The sequence below is a fragment of the Syngnathus scovelli genome, chromosome 1 (genome assembly GCF_024217435.2).
Source record: "Syngnathus scovelli strain Florida chromosome 1, RoL_Ssco_1.2, whole genome shotgun sequence".
Classification (NCBI taxonomy): Eukaryota; Metazoa; Chordata; class Actinopteri; order Syngnathiformes; family Syngnathidae; genus Syngnathus; species Syngnathus scovelli.
In genome coordinates, this window is record NC_090847.1 from 17,707,323 (window position 1) to 17,725,938 (window position 18,616).

At 38.9% G+C, this 18,616-nt stretch overlaps 1 protein-coding gene across 2 annotated transcripts in view; it reads left to right on the top strand.

The window, feature by feature from the left end:
• Positions 1-18,616, top strand: part of tenm1 (teneurin transmembrane protein 1) — a 176,278-nt gene that overhangs the window by 106,247 nt on the left and 51,415 nt on the right. For both annotated transcript variants that reach the window (XM_049744686.2, XM_049744678.2), the window contains 9 exons: positions 5,669-5,869; positions 7,884-8,069; positions 8,153-8,182; positions 8,276-8,422; positions 10,000-10,234; positions 11,038-11,157; positions 11,244-11,505; positions 12,029-12,314; positions 17,923-18,066. In XM_049744686.2, the coding sequence (XP_049600643.1) occupies positions 5,669-5,869; positions 7,884-8,069; positions 8,153-8,182; positions 8,276-8,422; positions 10,000-10,234; positions 11,038-11,157; positions 11,244-11,505; positions 12,029-12,314; positions 17,923-18,066 (1,611 nt within the window). The remainder of the gene's footprint in view (positions 1-5,668; positions 5,870-7,883; positions 8,070-8,152; positions 8,183-8,275; positions 8,423-9,999; positions 10,235-11,037; positions 11,158-11,243; positions 11,506-12,028; positions 12,315-17,922; positions 18,067-18,616) is intronic.

Sequence of the window (18,616 nt, forward strand, 5' to 3'; positions counted from 1 at the left end):
ACTAGATTTTAAAGCAAATATATTTAAAGTGGGGCTGCCCAATATTGGAAAAACATGCAATATGTAATATGGATGTAGTATCTAATGAAAGAAAGAAATGTTCCATGTGGAAAACATGAATGTTTTCATATCTAATTATGTAGTCTTAGTATTTCCTCCACATAATGTTTTCCTATTGGATGGAAATGCACATTTAAGGTTTCAACTGGTTAAAGCAGAAGTCCCCAAATTACAAATACAAACTGCCTTTACATTTGGCCCGGCCCCCTGAACAACACCAAAGACACATTCAGCCCGGCGCACACAAGGCGCAGTCGGCGTTCCTGTCTCTATCCACGCATGTATTTCACCTTCAGTGGCGCTCAAAAAACACACACGAGGCGAGGGCTTTCAGATTGGGCATGCGGTTGAGACTAATACATGCAGAGAACTTGACATTCTATTCAACCTCACTGCAGTCATTTTTTTTTTTTTTTCTGTGAAACACCCAGAGATGGTTATTTCGGTGTTTATTTCACAAATGGTGTCATTCCTTATTTTATTTTGTTGTTTGTTAAGAACCCAGAGGGGGTTATTTGGTTGTTTTTCATTTCATAAATATTTATATTTATTTCACTAATCGTGTTATAATATATTTCCTTTCCAGAAAGATTTTTTAATATTTGGTTTTGTGGGTCTTTCTGGAACATAAAATTTTGCTTAGGAACCCCTGTTATTGTCACACTAATTTTCCTTTAGAAACTGACAGTGGCACCTCATCACAGAAGATACAAGTTATGTGGCCTTTAAAGGGAAAAGTTTGGGTACCCTTCATTTAAACCATACAATTACATATGAATTTATTGCACATCCTTTGTATTCTGCATTATTAAAATGGCAATATTTTTTCAATATACTGTGCAGCCCTAATTTAAATTATGCCTTCCCTGTATGAGCAGAAAATAAAACCCCAAAAATTAATAGTAGTTCTCTTTTGAAGTCTTAAATATCACAATGTTCTAAATAATACCAAAATATGTCTTCCTATCTTTTCAGTGTAATAATGTAAGTAATAAAACAGTCTCACAAGAATATTGGTTTATCACAGAGAAAAGACGGTCACTTGAGTCTTTTGTTTTCTTCCTCATAATTGTTTTTTTTTTTCTATTCTATGTTGCCTGGTCTAACAAAGAACTCCGTCAACTTTGCAGATGAAATTTCCTCATACAGCATTTTTGTGTTTTTCTGTGTCGCTATGAGGTGTGGCACGATTATTAGACATTAAAACATTGTTGCACACTTTTTTCATTTTGTCACCATCTTGAGCTCTGTAACTGTAATTAAAACGTACCTTTCAGTCCAGTGACTTAAGCTACAGCTGTCAAACACACACAAAGAAAGGTCGTATTGCTTGCTTATTCATTTCAGAAGCAAACCGCTTTCTATGGCACTCACGTTTGAGTGCAGCTGCTTCTCACACACTTGTCTTAATTGCCACTATTTTCCTTGTCTTCCGGGTCCTTTCCAGCTCACACGTGCCGATAAAGTCCTTATCCCAACAATTGCAAGTGTTTATGCGGTTAACGAATGTTGCGTTCTCATCATTGGGTTTGCCAAACATTCGCCTGTACTGTTCTTGTTGCAAAGGATTTTTTTTTTTTTTTTTTTTGCAACAAGAAAAAAAAACACAATAAGTGTGGGCAAACATTTGGCAAACATTTCTGACCTTGAAGAAACTCTGTCAAATGCTGATGTTAACGCGTATTTTGGTACCTTCACCAACAAATTGTTTGTCCCTCAGTGGGAGAGGATACACTTCTCACTGCACTGGGCTTCTCATTAAGAAAAAAAGCACTCTAACTCTCATGTGTGGCACAAAACGTCAGTCAAAATAAACTCATGCTAATTGGTTCAGTGAAAAACAAGTAAAGCTGGACATTCCAGGGGTCTCATTGTAAACCAAAATATGTCACAATCAGCTGTAGTACCAGGAATACTATAACAAAAAGGTTATTGTACTGTAAATGAGTGAATTAAATAGTATCGCTAAATACTGCACAAGTAATATAATATTATTATTCATATTGTCAAAAGTGCACTCTAAAATAAAGCATGCCCATCAAGCCACCCATTTCATTCGCTCCTGTAACTGCCTCCTTGCTCCAATTGGTGTGTATCAATGTTCACATTACATTCTTGCCATAAATCAAGTTTTTTTTTTTTTTTATATATAATTAGTATAAAGAAACTACAGTGATTAATCGATCAAGGACTTATTGTTTTTCTCCGCATTGAAATATGATTTGGGTTTCAGACCTAACCATAGAGTGCTATTTGGGCAAAATTAACTACAGTTAGATTAAATTTTTTTTTTTTTATTTAAACATAGAAAGAGTGTTTTTAATTTGCCATAAACGCTAAATGTGCTGACAGACTGCAGACGGACAGTAAGTCTTTTCACGGCTTGAAGAAATATAATTGCTCAGGACTATCAATACAAATATTACAATGTTATCAACAAGGGCCATGATATATTTCACTTGTTGCATTATTTCACTCAATTCTTCTACCGGTTTATGTGTTTTTCATGACCCATCTTGGTTTGCTTGTTTTTTACTGTGTGAAAAGAAATTAAACTGGGGCCTAAACTAACTCAAAACAGAGAAGGTAAAGTAGGCTATACACAAATAAACACAACATTCCTGGTCACCACAAAACAATTGTTTTATTTCAAACCCACACCTCTTTGGGTTTGAAATACCTGGTGATCCTGAAAGGGGGATCCTTTCCTCTGTGGTCCCTTCTCAAGGTTTCTCATTTTCCCCTGGCAGGGGTTTTTTGAGTTTTTCCTTGCCCTTTTGGGAGCTTATGATCAGGGGATGCTTTGAGAATAATTGTCAATTTTGGCTATGTGTAGCCCTTTGAGACTGTTTGTGATTTAGGGCTATACAAATAAACTTGACTTGACTTGACAAATTTAATTCAATCATTTAGTTTATATTGCCAACGTGATCATATTATTAACATTATTCCTTAAAATAAACTACCCAGTATTAACATCATTGGGAAGGATTTCTGGTGACCCAAAATTATCTAAATCGAAATATCAATTGGTTTTCACATCAGTGAACATGTATTTGTTGGAAATGCATTATGGCAGAATAAATAATATATCTGGAAGTTACGTATTGTGTTTATTTTCAAAATGCATGGGAAAAGTTAGAATTGTCTTTGTTCCATATAGCAAACACAATTGACTTTCCTCAGCCAAAACGCTTACATTCCTCAAATAAACACATTTGTCATAATTGTGTAAATGAGTTGGATAGCGATTCGACCTTGTGGTGAGTGTAGGTAACTGGTCCATGAAGTTAGTGGCATATGACTTTTAGATTAACTGGACGATATAGTAACATAAATTACATTTGTGTATGATTGTAATTATCCACACAGCATGGGGGTGAAATTGGAGGGGGATTGAGGTTTAGGTTGTGCATGTGTTTTGGTTTTCTGTAAACTGCTGTCATCAACCCAATTTCCTGCCCAAGCTGGCAGACGTTTACAGCCAATCTTACATCAAACAGTACTTGTGATGACTTGTTGTTTGTGATGGCAGAAGTTAAAAAATGATAAGTCCACAATTTCTATCCATAGTACAAACATATACCAGTTTGCCCCAGTTACAGCTGCTGATTGCAAAATAAAAGTACATTACTTCACTGACTGATACAAATGATGCTAATGCAACATAACGATCATATCGAGACCAACACCATGTACTTGGCTGAATGTACAATCTGTAGGTCATCAGGTGAGCGTGAATAAACGTCTGCTTTCAATATGGTAATCAGAGAAACCATCTTTAAAGGCAACTTTTATTTTCAAAAGTAATATAAACTGATGGAAAGATGCCACATTCATTTCCAGATAAATTACTATAACAGCGCCTGATTAAAACTGGTCAACATGCCAGAATCTCAACAACAATGCACTTGTAAATGCTGTTTCCTTAAAAGGAAAAACATGTCTCCATTTCCGTGCTTGGGCAAGTCTAATTTAGCATGTTTGTGAATTTTGTAAGCACCTCAATAGGCGTTCCGGCATGTATTGTATGCCCCCTGACATATCTGGTAATATGGTGACCAAAAGTAGACTAAATTTTAGACTAGCTAAAAGCAAGTCTCACTTGTGGCGCAGGTGATGTAACACAGTTTTGATGGATTTAACTGAGATTCAGGTAGACAGTTTTGATTCCCCACAGACGTGTGGTGCATGTCATCGTATTTTATTGATAAATATAACAATGGCATTGGATAATCCCTCTATATTGTTGTAGAAATCTGTTGAATGAATATTTGTAATCTTTACAAAAATATTTTCATAGGAAACCTTTGACCATGTGGCAAAACTATCTGAGGGGCATGCTCCATCACGGAAGCAATGTCAAAGACTGTGCGCACATCGGTCGCATTGATTTTAAAGGGAATGAGGGGAGCCACTTAGATTGGCCAGGTGTTGGGTGTGTTCCATCCCACAATGTTACAAACACCCTCAATCTGTCCACAAAAATAGGGCCTATGCTTTACAGACATTCTCTTTTCATCAGTTTGCTTTGCGTGTATATTCCATGTAAAAAAAGAATTCCGGCAGCATATATATATATTTTTTTTTTTTTACTCAGTGCATTTCACCTCCTCTACTCGCACATACAATATTGTATTAACAATGACGGAGGTGGGCATCATCCTCCGTCCCTGAGTTTTCTGTCCCTATTGTATTGTAATATATCGTATTGTATTATTTTGCATTGTATCGTATTGCATTGTGTTGCATTGTATTGTATTGTATTGTAGTTGAAGTTCAGTTCGGTCCAAGTCAGCCGAACGCTGTCGAGAATAGACTTGCCGGTAACCACGTCACATGCAGATATTGCACGCCTGACATTTTTTCTTTATGTGCCTGCATGTGACTTGGAAATGATGTCCTCAAAGCCGAGCGGTTCTTGCCAACGAACTGGGCGCACGTAGGTCAGGGATGGAAATTCAGGGACAAACGGATGATGCCCACCCCTGAACAATGATATTAATCATTCCATATTTGAAGTCCCAATAATGTTTCATAGCCGTGACATAAAAGTACTTTAGTCTAATGCGAGTTGCTCATTTTGCGATGGGATTCTCATTGTGTGCACAGTCATGCATGGTTTTGCATCTCTCCACTGTATAACCACCAATTATAAAATAACAAAGCCACATTATTCATAGCTATAGACTCTACTTAATTGTAACCTCTCAGCACAGCATTCAAAAACAGCCCCTGCAGAGACTGAATCACGTGTTTGACCTTGAACAGCAGAGCCAAGCTGAGTTGTGCTGAGGCACTGTGCTGAGTTTTGGCTCAGCTCTCATAGCTGTAATTACACACACTAACACTGACCACCGGCACATGCAGATTTCAACCAGGCCATTTCACCCCTTATCAAAGCCCGGTTTTTAAGTGTCCTATGAAATGTAATGTTGCGGAACAGATACAGGGATTGTAGCTAGGGCGGTTAACTCCTGGATGGGATGCAAAGAACACTGCTTTCATACTCAGTGAACTGATGATTATAATTAGACAGGCACTCTCGGACCTTTAACAACTCCCCTTCCCCCCCAAACTTGGACATTTGTCCTTTCTTTGTCTGCAGTGGACTGCGTAGACCCTCAGTGCGGTGGGCATGGCGTGTGCGTCCGCGGGGAGTGTGTGTGCTCTCCAGGCTGGGCGGGAGTCAGCTGTGAGGACCCGTTGCCAGCGTGTCAGGAGCAGTGTTCAGGACATGGCACCTACCTCCCTGAGTCAGACACCTGCGCCTGCCAACCCAACTGGACGGGACCGGACTGCTACATTGGTAAAACACAAATTCGATTTTCAGTCCAAAAAAAAAAAAACATGCGACTATACGTCACACATTTATCAGTGGTCAAGTGGTATGTCTGATCATGCCAGGTACAATTTCTCCAAGGAAATGGGATTTATACCCATGAGAGGAAAGGATAGCAGCCACTCTAAAATGCTGTTATGTATTCAATTGAAATAGTAAAAGTAAAATGAGCAAACTTTGATAGTGTGGTTGCACAAGTATGGACACCCAGTCTATGAAAAATTATTTTGTAGCCTTCTTCGAAAAGATACTTGTGTATAATGAGATGCCTCTGATGTGGAAGCATGGCTTATCCTGTAAGATATTACAACAAAAATGTTGGTGTTATAAATTGGCAATAGTATGTAAGTGCATTATTTCAGGTTTAATATTTAGATATTTAGTATTTCATTTTATTCATTTGAGTGTATGGATTATAGGGTCACATGAACAGTGGAAAAAAGGTTAAAACTTTGTCGTGGCAGCATATTTATTTCAGGTAAACATGGCAATTGATCAGGGCTGTGTAGTGTTTTTATCCACAATATAGTCACAGCCACAACATTAGATTAACAAACACAATCCGCTGTAATCCAACACAAGGGATGAAAGCAATCTTTTTTTTCCTCTCAACAAACATGGTGATTGATGGTGACTGACAAATTGATTGAAACAATGATGCATACGGTCATTATCTTTCTGAATATAAAATATTTGATGCTGCTGAACTGGATCTTGGATTGGGCAGTTGTCTCTTATATTGTCTGCTCAGTTTTCATGCTTGTGTGCAATATTACCTGTAATGACTGAGGCAGTGCAAACACCAACAATTTTGCAGTGGATAGCTCACCGAAAGTGCAATCACACAAACAAATGTCCTCCAGCTACTTGAAGTGATGGAATAACATGGAGGTAAAAGAAAAACTAGAAGAGGAAGCTATTTTTCAATCAAGGCTGCTTCGAGAATGAAAATTGGAGCAACACAAAACTTGCCATTTAATCTTGCCAAATAAATACTTGGAATGTTTCTTTTTTCGCAATAAAGTTTGAGATTTCTTTAAAAGCAGAATACCACCAATGCCTCGGCATAACATTGATCTGAAAGAAAAGACAAACACAATAGTAGTGTAATTCAAAATTGATGTATAAAATGACCTCATCTTTGTCCTTATTAGAGTCTATCACAGATGGCAAAATGTCAGTTTTAAGGCTTTCCACCACATAAAGTTAATGCTGGTCTTGGCGATGATGATTTATGGGCAATAAGCATGAGTACTTGCCCTCAACATTTGGGGACGTCTTATTACTGTGATATACCATAGCGTGTGATAATGACAGACCGTGGCTGAATATCTGAATATCTATCAGTGGAACAAAGAAGGAATTTGCTCTCTGTGATGTCCTTATGAAAAAGAAGCCTTCAATTCGAAATGTCGTTCTTGCCCAACTATAGCTAAATGCCACTCCACCTTTAATTCCACTTTTCCCACCCTCTCCCTACAATGTATATTTAGATTGAAATAACTTTTCGGTGCTTTACTCACAGATGTGTTTTTTTCCTCAGTTACAAAGGAAAACAAAACATAGACAAGCAAGGAGAGTTAGAGAATAAAATGAAAGTTGGAAAATGGGATACAGAAAATCAAACAGAGGGGAAGAAAAGGTTTGAACATGTCCACCAAAGAGCTGAATTTCAGGGACTTGCGGGTTTCAAAATGCAGTGCAAATACATATCATTACTTTGTTATGCTTCTATTCACTCTTCTCCTGTACTTAGCTATTAGATAACGGAAAATTGTGGATAAATAAGAATACGCCTCCTTCCGCTAACTGATTCTTCTGCCTAAATTCTAAATGTTGCTTTTTTTGTTTTACTCCATCGTCTATGCAACTCTTTTTTTTTTTCAATTCTTAATTTGTTCCATCTGCTTGGCCCATTCTTTTCTCCACTCACACTAACACGCTTGTCTCGCCCACATACCCCCACCCACCTCTCTGGCAGAATTGTGCCCGGTGCCGTGTGGCAGTCATGGTGTTTGCTCAGAGGGCCAGTGCCAGTGTGAGGAGGGTTGGCTCGGTGTGGCGTGTGACCAGAGAGCGTGCCATCCTCGCTGCGAAGAACACGGCCAGTGCCACGATGGGACTTGCATCTGCCAACCCGGCTGGGAGGGAGAGCACTGCAACATTGGTGAGCGCACATGGGGGATTTTAATTATTCGTTGTGATATTTGGATTGGAAAATGGTGTCATTGTCACTTTTTTCCTCCACAGTTGCTCATGATTTGGACATCGTTGTGAAAGGTTCTTTTTTTTATTGTTCATAACAAGTATTCCCTATTTTGAACAAATTCCAATGACTCTGTGTGTGCATGTCTGTGTTTGTGTCATCCTCAGATGGCTGCCCAGGGTTGTGCAGCGGGCACGGGCGCTGTACCCTGGAGCAGAGTGGCTGGCGCTGCGTCTGCCAGGCTGGATGGAGCGGGCCTGGATGCAGCGTTGTCATGGAAACTGACTGCAGTGATGGAAAAGACAACGATGGAGGTGACATTCTATCATCATCTATCATTTTCTGTCTCCATTCGGTCTTTGTTACCTCTTTCATTTCTGTCTTTATTGCACTTCTTTCCATCAATTGAATAACTCATAAGAATCTTTTTCATTGGCCTTCCTTCTTTTCGTCTTTGCATTCTCACAGTCCTGCCGCGAAGCCTGTTGAGTCCTATTAGTCATTAATTACCAACAGTACATATAAATTTGGAGTACATTATCAGGAACATTGTAAACCTTGGGCACCCTGTATTTATTTTCAGACGTAAAAGAAAGTTGAAAAAAAAGAGGTCAACTAAAAATTACAACTCCACAACACCTGTCCGACTGACCATCATTTAAAGAATTTCATTTCATGCAATAATTTATTACTATACTCTCTATGAATGGACAAGGTCCTTTTGACAATGCTTGAAAACAGTAAAAACCTAACAAGCTGCTGCATTGCAAGAAATCCATTAAAAAAAATGAAAGAACTATTGCCATATACTGTGCGTAGGTATCACACTGTCACAGAGCTCATTCCAATCTTTCACTCGTGCCACTTCACTCCCCAGCTTTTCAAATGCCATAATATAGCTCATGCTGCTAATTTGTACAGTGTACATGCTCGGCTTTCATATCTGTCTTTCATTCACAGCAGTCCTTTTGTCTGAGGCGTGAAGATAGGCAGAGATGAAAAGATACTGTTGGAAGTAATCACTGACTAGGAGGAACTTGTCATTGCTCTGCGTGGATTGGACAGGGTTCTTCCACCTGGAAAAAAAAAAAAAACCCAGAACAAAACAAAAACAAACGATCGCATATAGCGCAAACATTTACACTGCAGATGTATTCATGGTTTAATCTATACTTTGCTCCTTTGTGTATTCACTCTCCATCTATGCATGGTAATTTATAAACATTGTCCTTTTAATGGCAACAATGTAGCGAATTCAATTAATTGTGTTCTGTCAAGCTGGAGTGGTGAATGTTATGGAAATGAATTATTGTACTCGGCCACCTTTGTAGGAGTAGGTTATAATAGAATATTGTTGGCCTTTAGTTCTCTGCTCTGTGGTCAGATGCATTTAAATGTCAGCACTGCTTCCTGCCTTTTCAGACACAAGCCGGGAATAGGAAACACAAATGCCAGCCTGGCTCCTGTTACCTGCTGCTTTGGCTCCTAACAACAGCTATTGTTTACACTAGACTTTTATGGCTCATGTTCAAATAATTGTGCTGACAATGCCTGATTTATAGCGATATAAAAGGGGCTTGATGAGAGAATCTAATTTGATTTATCTTTGTGATAATACATGAACGCTTTGTTGTCTCAGATTGCATCTCCTTTGTTGAAATCTTCATTGGCTAGAGGTGCAGAAATTATTTTTTAGGCAGAGGTTTTCTCTCTATCTTGTACGTGATAATTTAGCACAGTGTACACCCCTCTTGAATATTGGGACAAACGCAAAAATGTTACTTTTTAAAAAGTCATTGTGGCAACTGTACATGCTGCTCTTCAACATTGTTGCTAAAAAACATCATAAATGTGAAAAATCTCATTTTTACATTGTTTCTGTCTATATCAGATGGTTTGATTGACTGTGTGGATCCGGACTGTTGCGAGCAGCTGAGCTGTGGCTCTGACCCTCTATGCCGTGGCTCGACCGACCCCATGGCCTTGTTGCAGCGGAGCCCGTTGCCTCCGACTGCACCCCCCTCACCCATTAACACACATACGCACAGTTTCTACCGCCGCATACACTTTCTCCTTGGCAAAGCAGCCACACACACTCTCCCTGGAGAAGTGCCCTTTGATACCAGGTATGTGCTTGTTTACTCTTTGTGAGTCTGGGTCACCATGTGCATGCAAAGTGCTTCCCTTATATGTTTTGTATGACGGTGCCCTTGGATTGTCCATTGTTAAAATACAAGAGCAGAAGATAATCAAGTGAATACCTCAGTCTAACGATATTAAATCTTCCACGAATTGTTACCGGTTAAATGGATGCTGTCCTGTACAAATTTCGGTGATCAATTTCACAAAAAGTATGCGACTATGTATTTACAGCTGAATCTGGATTCTCTCGCTTTGATTCTAATCCTTTTGATTTTCACCCAGAACAATGATATTCCCGTATTGCAAGCACATGTATCTCAGTACGTATTTGCTGACTACAATTTCCCAATACACTCGTACGCACGGCTCTGATTCTCACACATTAACTGGACTTTCACACATTAACTGCAAGCAGATAATGTCATGAATGAGTGGAAGAGGGCGACCTAATGCAGCTTGGACCACGGTTTATTGAAGGGAAGGGAGGTGGGCGAACAAAGACACAAGCGGGACTGAGACTCACGGACAGCAGACAGGAAACAGAAATCCACTCGGACACGGAAGAGATTCTGACCGTGAGCCTCCACACAAGACTGGGGGAAATGAAGGGGTGTGGGTGAGGGAAGTTGCCGGCCGAGCGTCCTCTGGCACGGACGTGACAGATAATAAACATGAAGACAGACAAATGTGATCTTATTGACAGGATAGCAGGGTAGATGTTTCATCTTGTCCACTTTTGTGTCCTTTTATGATTTTCATCAACTGGTCTCTGTCTTTGTTATGCAAGTCGTGTTGCTGTCATTCGAGGCCACGTTGCCTTGCAAGATGGCTCTTCATTGGTTGGTGTCAACATCACCTTTCCTCAGCATCCTGAGTATGGTTACACCATTAGTCGACAGGATGGAAGGTGCGAAAATTCACACACCTGCACACACACACACACACAAACATGTTTCTTTTCCGCCACGTTTCTTTTCTTTTCTGACACTTTAGTTATGACCTGGTGACTTTGGGTGCAATGTCGGTGACTCTGATGTTTCAACGCCCGCCTTTCCTGCCACAAACACGCACTGTGTGGACCCCAAACAACAACTTCCTGGTTCTGGATCAAGTCATTATGTCCAGGGAAGATGTGCAGCCTCCAAAATGTGATATCAGGGCTGTTTTGAGTCCTTATCCCCTGGTGCTGCCATACCCACTTCCCAGATACACAGGAACATGTGCAGAGAAGGGTCCTGCTGTACCAGAGCTTCAGGTAGGCCTACTGAAATATTGTTGGTTGGTCATCTGTGCATTTATTGCAACAATAGGGTAAATAAGGTTAATCAGTTTAAGTTTATGAAGAAGCTACAACAGTAAATGTATTTAACCAGAAAATAAAAATCCGATGAGTTCAAGGTCTGTTTTATAATAGTGATCCTTCCGAGAATGCGAAGCACAACCGGGAGAGTTATTGATATTTCGCTCAGCTTTCATCTGTCCATAAAGCATCATGATTTTGAATGAACATATTGAAGCCCTAAAAGCCTTAGAGATATTTTTAACAAAGACACATTTTAAACCATCATATTAATGTAAATCCTAAGTATACGTAACACATCACAATCAAAACCAAATCATTGAAATACGGAAAGAAAAATCATATTTACGATGCTGACTGCCAATTTAGGATCTGTTTTGTGATGCCCTTTCCAAGCACACCGATTAGCATATAATACAGTGATGATAAAACACATTTTCACCATAAACATTTATGTTTGTCTGCTGTTTTCCTGCAGGCAGTACAGGAAGAAGTTGCAATTCCAGGAGCCTTCATGAAGCTGAACTATTTGAGTACCCGAGCTGCAGGTTACCTCTCCTTGCTGCGTATCCTCCTCACACCTCCATCAGCATCCTCGCCCATCTCACCTCAGGGTGGTCTCTCTAAAGTGCATGTTAAAGCTTCAGTCCAGGGAAGGTTGTACCAACGCTGGTACCCTGCTGGGCCTGGTCTGGTCCACAAACTGGTCTGGAACAAAACTGATGTTTACGGCCAGGAGGTGTGGGGCCTCACCCATGCAACTGGTAGGTTGAGAAATATGCGCCTTTAATTCTTTTTTTTTTTTTTTTTTAATGCACAATGTTTTTGCCAGATATATTTCAAGTGCTGTCAGTGGCTACATATTCTGCTGCTCACCCGGTGACCTCTGCGTTTGCGTGGGAAAGAGAATACTTTAGACTTAAACCAACGTTTGTTTGTTTGTTTGTTTGTTTGTTTGTTTGTTTGTTTGTTTGTTTGTTTGTTTGTTTGTTTGTTTGTTTGTTTGTTTGTTTGTTTGTTCACTCTCAGTGTGAGAAGTACACAATTAATGTCAAAAATTTGATACCACTACACAACCAATAATGGTACTTAACAAGCAAGAACAGCAAAAAAATATATATTGTGTGAAAAACTAGGCATACTATATTAAATTAAATTTAACTATAATAATTGAACAAAAACTCCTCTTGCACAGGCAATTTTAGTGGGTTATTTGTTGGATCAAACTATTTGCTGCGGGCAGCATGTTTGACAATTAATTATACCTCATCGTCAAAATAGAAGACGATAAATGTAATGAACAGTGTCTGATAATGTGAATCGAATTAGATTAAAAGCACTAAGTATTATTGTCTTCAATTGTTTCTATATTCCCAAGGATTGAAACATTTTTTTCCTTGAGGAGCAATTTTGGTAATCAGACCAGTTAACTGGGGAATGAGACAAATATCCTTTGTACTAAATGTTTTGGAAGTGTTCAAATAAAAACAAAGACATCCAGAAAGAGAAAAGTTGCAATGATAACCTATAATAAATGCTGATGAATATTCTCATAAATTTTTGTGTGTTTAGATTAGGGCCATACAATGCAGAAAAAATACTGTCATTGTCATAATGCCAGTATGCATATCACAAAGATGTGCAATTTTCATATGTAATTAATGTTTTATCTGACTGTAACCAATGAGATGCAACCTAAACTGTGCATCACCATCTAATGACAAAACAGTATCTAGGAGTATTAGTAACATTAGTCAAATAAATTTTGAATAGCACAGTAATAGCAATCGTGCAATACTCACAGCTATATCAAAGTGTTCTTTTCACTATTGTGCAGCCCCAGTTTAGACAATTCACTTGTGAGACAATAATTCTCAAGAAGGATTTTTATAACTTTATCAAGCTCAGGAAATAGCATCATTTTCTCAAATTCACACTCTTTAATTGGTGAGAAACATTAAGACTGAAAGTATTTGGTGGCAAGTAGGCTAATTTCCGCTCTCAGATCATTTTAACTGATTTCAAAAGCAGGACAAAGTGGCCTAAATTACACAACTCATCTTTTGTCAAAACTACAGTACAGGGGGTGGGGCATGTTGCGTTTATCTGAGCCACTGATGACTTGGGAGCAAACTGTGGTCAATTTATGTGATCAACAGGCTGGGCACTCCGACAGTATACAGTCCAGTATCATGCCGCCTCATTTCGTAAAACCATTTTACAAAAGAGGCAAGAGAATACATACTGTAAACCGATGGTTTAGAACACCTTGTCAAGATCTGTCAGTGGAGATGTACTTTGAAATGGAGGAATGGAAAGATTGGAATCTCAACAAATATACTGTGGAGTTATTCCGAGTTAAAATACAACCAGCAGCAGCAGATAGGAAACAATTAGGCTTTGAGCTGGCTCCCTGGAGAAAATATGTGCATTTAGTCAACTTAATGCAGTGGACTCTGTGTGGAGTGGTGACATGAAGTGGGTCCACTATGTAGTCTTCCACCATTTTAGAAAAAAAAAATCTGGATTTCCCATCTCTGCTAAACTGACTTTGACAAGTAATCCGGGAGCTCTCGCCAGCCTATGTGGGCCGTTCACTTAGCGGTTAGATGCTAGCCACTATCACCAAAGACTTGGTTTTTTTTCCAAAGGCATGTTTTTAGGCAGCCGAAGGGGGCCTTTGTTACGTTAATTTTCATCAGGGTCCATTTGCTCCACACACATCGAAGTCTGTTGACATATTATTAAAATACATGCAGATGACAATATCAGGCGGATTGAGTCATTTTGATGCTATGTGAATTGGATGGAAGAGAGAATAAAGCAGCCACTTATTCTACTACTGTGTCCAGCCACACTCTGTGACTGTGGATGAGGTGCTTCCGCAAACTTCCCCCTTTCCGAAATAAAATCAATCCTAGCGATCCGTAACACTGCAATAAAACAGCCCAACTTCTTATTATCAAACTGTTAAATTGATCACGGAAATTCATCAAATCACTAGCTCCAAGGTTTACACGCTAGTCATTTAGCGTTGCACGCTCCTGATATCATCCATTTAAAATACTACTTAAAAATGTATTTTTCACAAAAAAAAATTGGGTCCATGACCAAACTGCGTTAGACGAGAAATTTTGAAGAATCGATGCGAGTAAAATCAAGATTTAGGTGTGTACAGTTCCTCCCCTCCTTAAAACACATCTCTCCTATTTTAAACAACATAACTCACCTCGGAAATTACTCTGCTTTATAGAAACTGGCTGTGGGCATTGCACAAATCAAAAACTCAAGATGCATTTCGGGACACAGACTGTAATTTATTAATTTTGTTATTTAGTCCGTGGGCACTGTAATCTTTAAAGGGTCTTTACTGTTTTCTGGCTTGAACAGGCCGCATATAACATGTAGGGCCCTTGACATATGTTCTATAAAGTTTTTTTTTTTTTTTTCTAATATAGTAAGTTTGCTTTTCTTCAAACTCCCAGATACAAAGGTATCATATTATACCACTTTGAAACTTTGTTCAGATAAATCAAAACGTTTTCATTTGTGTTTATCCTTTTCCACTCATATTTTTTAATGTCACCTTTTGTCCTATCAAAATTTCACTCGCTTTATTTACCTCCCTGTCTAAACAGAGATCTCTCCCATCTTTGCCTTTTGTGCTTCTCTTCCTCCTGAGTTGATTTTCTTTCTCAGTGGTACGGTCTTCTCCATATTTATTTTCTCCATTCTTTCTCATCTCATCCCTGGTCCTGCCTTGTCTCATGCTGTCTTCCAGGTTTGTTTGTTTGTTTGTTTGTTTCATCTGTCTACACTTGTTCACCCCTAAACATTTCCTCCCTAGTCTTTCTTCTGCTTTGCTGGCGTAGCCACCCACACAAACACTGTTTGTATGTCTACATACACACACAGCCAGAGTCAGAAAGAAATGGAGCTCATGCTCTGTTTGCTGGGGAGAACATATGCCAGACACTTCAACAGAGGAGATTGAAAGCTTTCACCTGTGACCTATAGTGCATGTGCATTTGTTTGTAAGGGAGTGTGTATATGTGTACCACCTGCAGAATATCTGTTGTGATTTTAGGATGTGGAAACAAATTCATCTTTGTGTCGGGGTTTCCAATTGACCGTGTTTAAGATTTTGGCAGACCGCGTTGCTCCAATTTGGACATTCTGGTGCAGAGAGATACCGATCCCCTGACGCACCTGACAATTTGGTTACAGAGTTGACCGTGCTCTGCATAAAAAGGGGTGCATAGTAAATTTTGTGACAGGGCAGATAGATTTTAGCGTGTTTGTGATTTTGGCTGACAGTGATACGCTCGGCGTGTTTTATTTCAGGCCATTTTTGTACCTAAAAGTAGGCTCTGTAGTAGACCATTGCAAAGCATGTCAATTTTTTTTTTTAGCACAGATGGTCCTACTCAATTTTGGTGTAATTTAATGAAGGCGCAGGCGGCACCAACGTGGTACAGTCCCTCTGAATCTTTGTTGAAATTGAACAAATAATGATCATCATCTGAATAATGTTTAGAAAAGAAAGACTGTAGCACAATTCAGCTTTGTCATATGGGAGTTAGCCACGTAACGTTTTGCAACACATGTCAGGGCTCGACATAACAATATGAGTCCATTGACAGGTGGGATTAAAATCTTCTGTAGTCCAGTGATTGCATTTTGAGACATTTATTTAAAACTGACAGACTTTAGATCTGATTGCAATATTCGTAACCTCGGCTGCTGGGTTAACATAGTAATTGTTTCAGCCACATCTTTATTGATTAGAGCCATTGGACTTACCTTGCATGCCTTTTGGTATTTTCTCTCTTTATGAGGTGAAAGTTGGAGTTGGTACATAATGTGATAGACCCACTTATGTATTCCACTGACTCTAGCAATTTTTCTGCTCACTGAGCTCCTTATATCCCGTTGAGAACATGTCAATTCTCATGCATTTGGGTCCACAAAAGTTAGATTAGTGCCTTCATTGTTTGACCATAGCAGGTCCTCCTCAACCGTATTTATGTCAGAGATGTCAAATTCTCTTTTATTGCCACTTCATAATTGTGTTCAGTTTTTTTTCACCCGTTCGCATTAACTGCAATCATCGCCTGCTGGTTTGAATATAAAGAGTTGTTTTATTTCTTGCACTTGCATAACCACACTTAAAGGGGTGGGGGTATTGTAAAGTGACTGTTGTTAATATTAAACATGAAAGGCATTAAGTTTTGTAAGCCATTTTTTTATTTCACAATACGGTTGCATTTTTGCCATGTGATTCAAAGACTAATTTTCTGTCAAGCTGTTGTGAGAAGTTACACTGTAGCAATACAACAGAGAGGCCAGGCACGACATTTTTGGCTTCCCTCATACAAGACTCACTCCTTTTGATTACACTGCTTCTTCATACTGATCTTTGCAGACAGACTCACTGATGAGGTTTTGCTGTACAGACCTTTCATCTGCTTCAGCCCAACATACAATATAGGTTTGAGATAGATTAAATTCTACTTCACTGTTACTGCAGACATGGAGCCAATGAAATGAAGTAAAGATGTTTCCATATGGGTTGAACTCAGGCATCTAAACCCTGGTCCCTAAAAACTCCATCACTATGCACTAGATTATACAGCTCTTGAGAACAATTTGAGCAACATGAAACATCTCATTGAAAAGAGCTACTCATTGTACAGTCTGCTTAAAAAATGGTTGTGAAGACTAACATTCAAACTAAAAAAATGCATTGCATATAAAACCAAGATATAGAGCACGTGCAGTCATTTGTACCAAAATAAGACAAATTCTTTGATGCAAGAATCTGTACAAGACGCAAGTGTTCTTGGTTTTGGGCTGTACAAAATGTTCAACTGGATATACAGTGTCTACACAAAAATCTACAAACTCTGTGATGCAAAACATTAGACCAAGGTAAATAATTTCAATACTCGTTCCATCGTTAATTGGCCTATAATCTATAAAGCAATTGTCACCACCATACTGCACTGTCACTGTGAAGTTCTTTTGCCGATGAGAAGTGTTGAGTTTGGACCAACGTACTTTTTGGAATTATAGTCAAATACTGTAGTTCCACCTTTGTTTCATCAGACGTAAATGATATAAAGTTGCGCTCTTGCTAAACGGCCAAATTGGATTCAGCCCACTGTCAAGTCAACTCAGCTTTATTTCTTAACTTTCGTTAACAATTAATCATTCTCCTTGTTAATTCTTGGGAAAAATCCTTAGATAGTTTATGTAAAGAAAATCTACACCAGGTAGAACTTTTCAAGCAGACAAATTGTACAAGTTATACTGCAAAACCTAACGGCGTGAATTTAAGACCCCCACTTGTGTGCATATGTATGCTTTCAGTATCAGTCGGCTATGAGTATGAATCGTGTCCTGGAGTGATTCAATGGGAGAGGAGAACAGCTCTCATGCAGGGCTTTGAGATGGTGCCCTCTCACCTCGGAGGTTGGTCCTTGGACAAACATCATTCCCTCAACATTCGTAGCGGTGAGTATGTCCCAAATACATACCGAGTATTTTATAAAGTTCAACATTTTACCTATCGGCCATGAATGTGATCAGCCAATATCAATCACATGGATTCAGTTCCATTTGAGTAAATTACCAATCTTTCTTTTATTAGATAATCGATTGATCTGTTGATTTTTTTCAATTAATTGGTCAATCAGGTTTAAAAAGCATTTGTTTAATTTGCTTTATTATTAAAAAACAAGACATTGCTTCAAATAGACAATGCAAAAAATGCTGATTCAGTTTCTGATTTAGTGCACATAAAAAAAAAAAATAGGGGGAAACGCGGCTGATTATTTTCACCAAGAAAAAGCAGCTGTTTGGAAATGTGGCTGATTATTTTCACCAAGGGGTGACCAACTCCTCAAGGGTGCCAATCCAGCCTGTTTTAGGTGCAGCCCTACTACAACACACCTGATTGTTTGTTTGTTTGTGTATTTATTTATTTATTTATTTATTTATTTATTTATTTATTCATTCACTGCATTAAAATCATCATGTAAGTTGAGGCTTGAGGGTGCGCTTT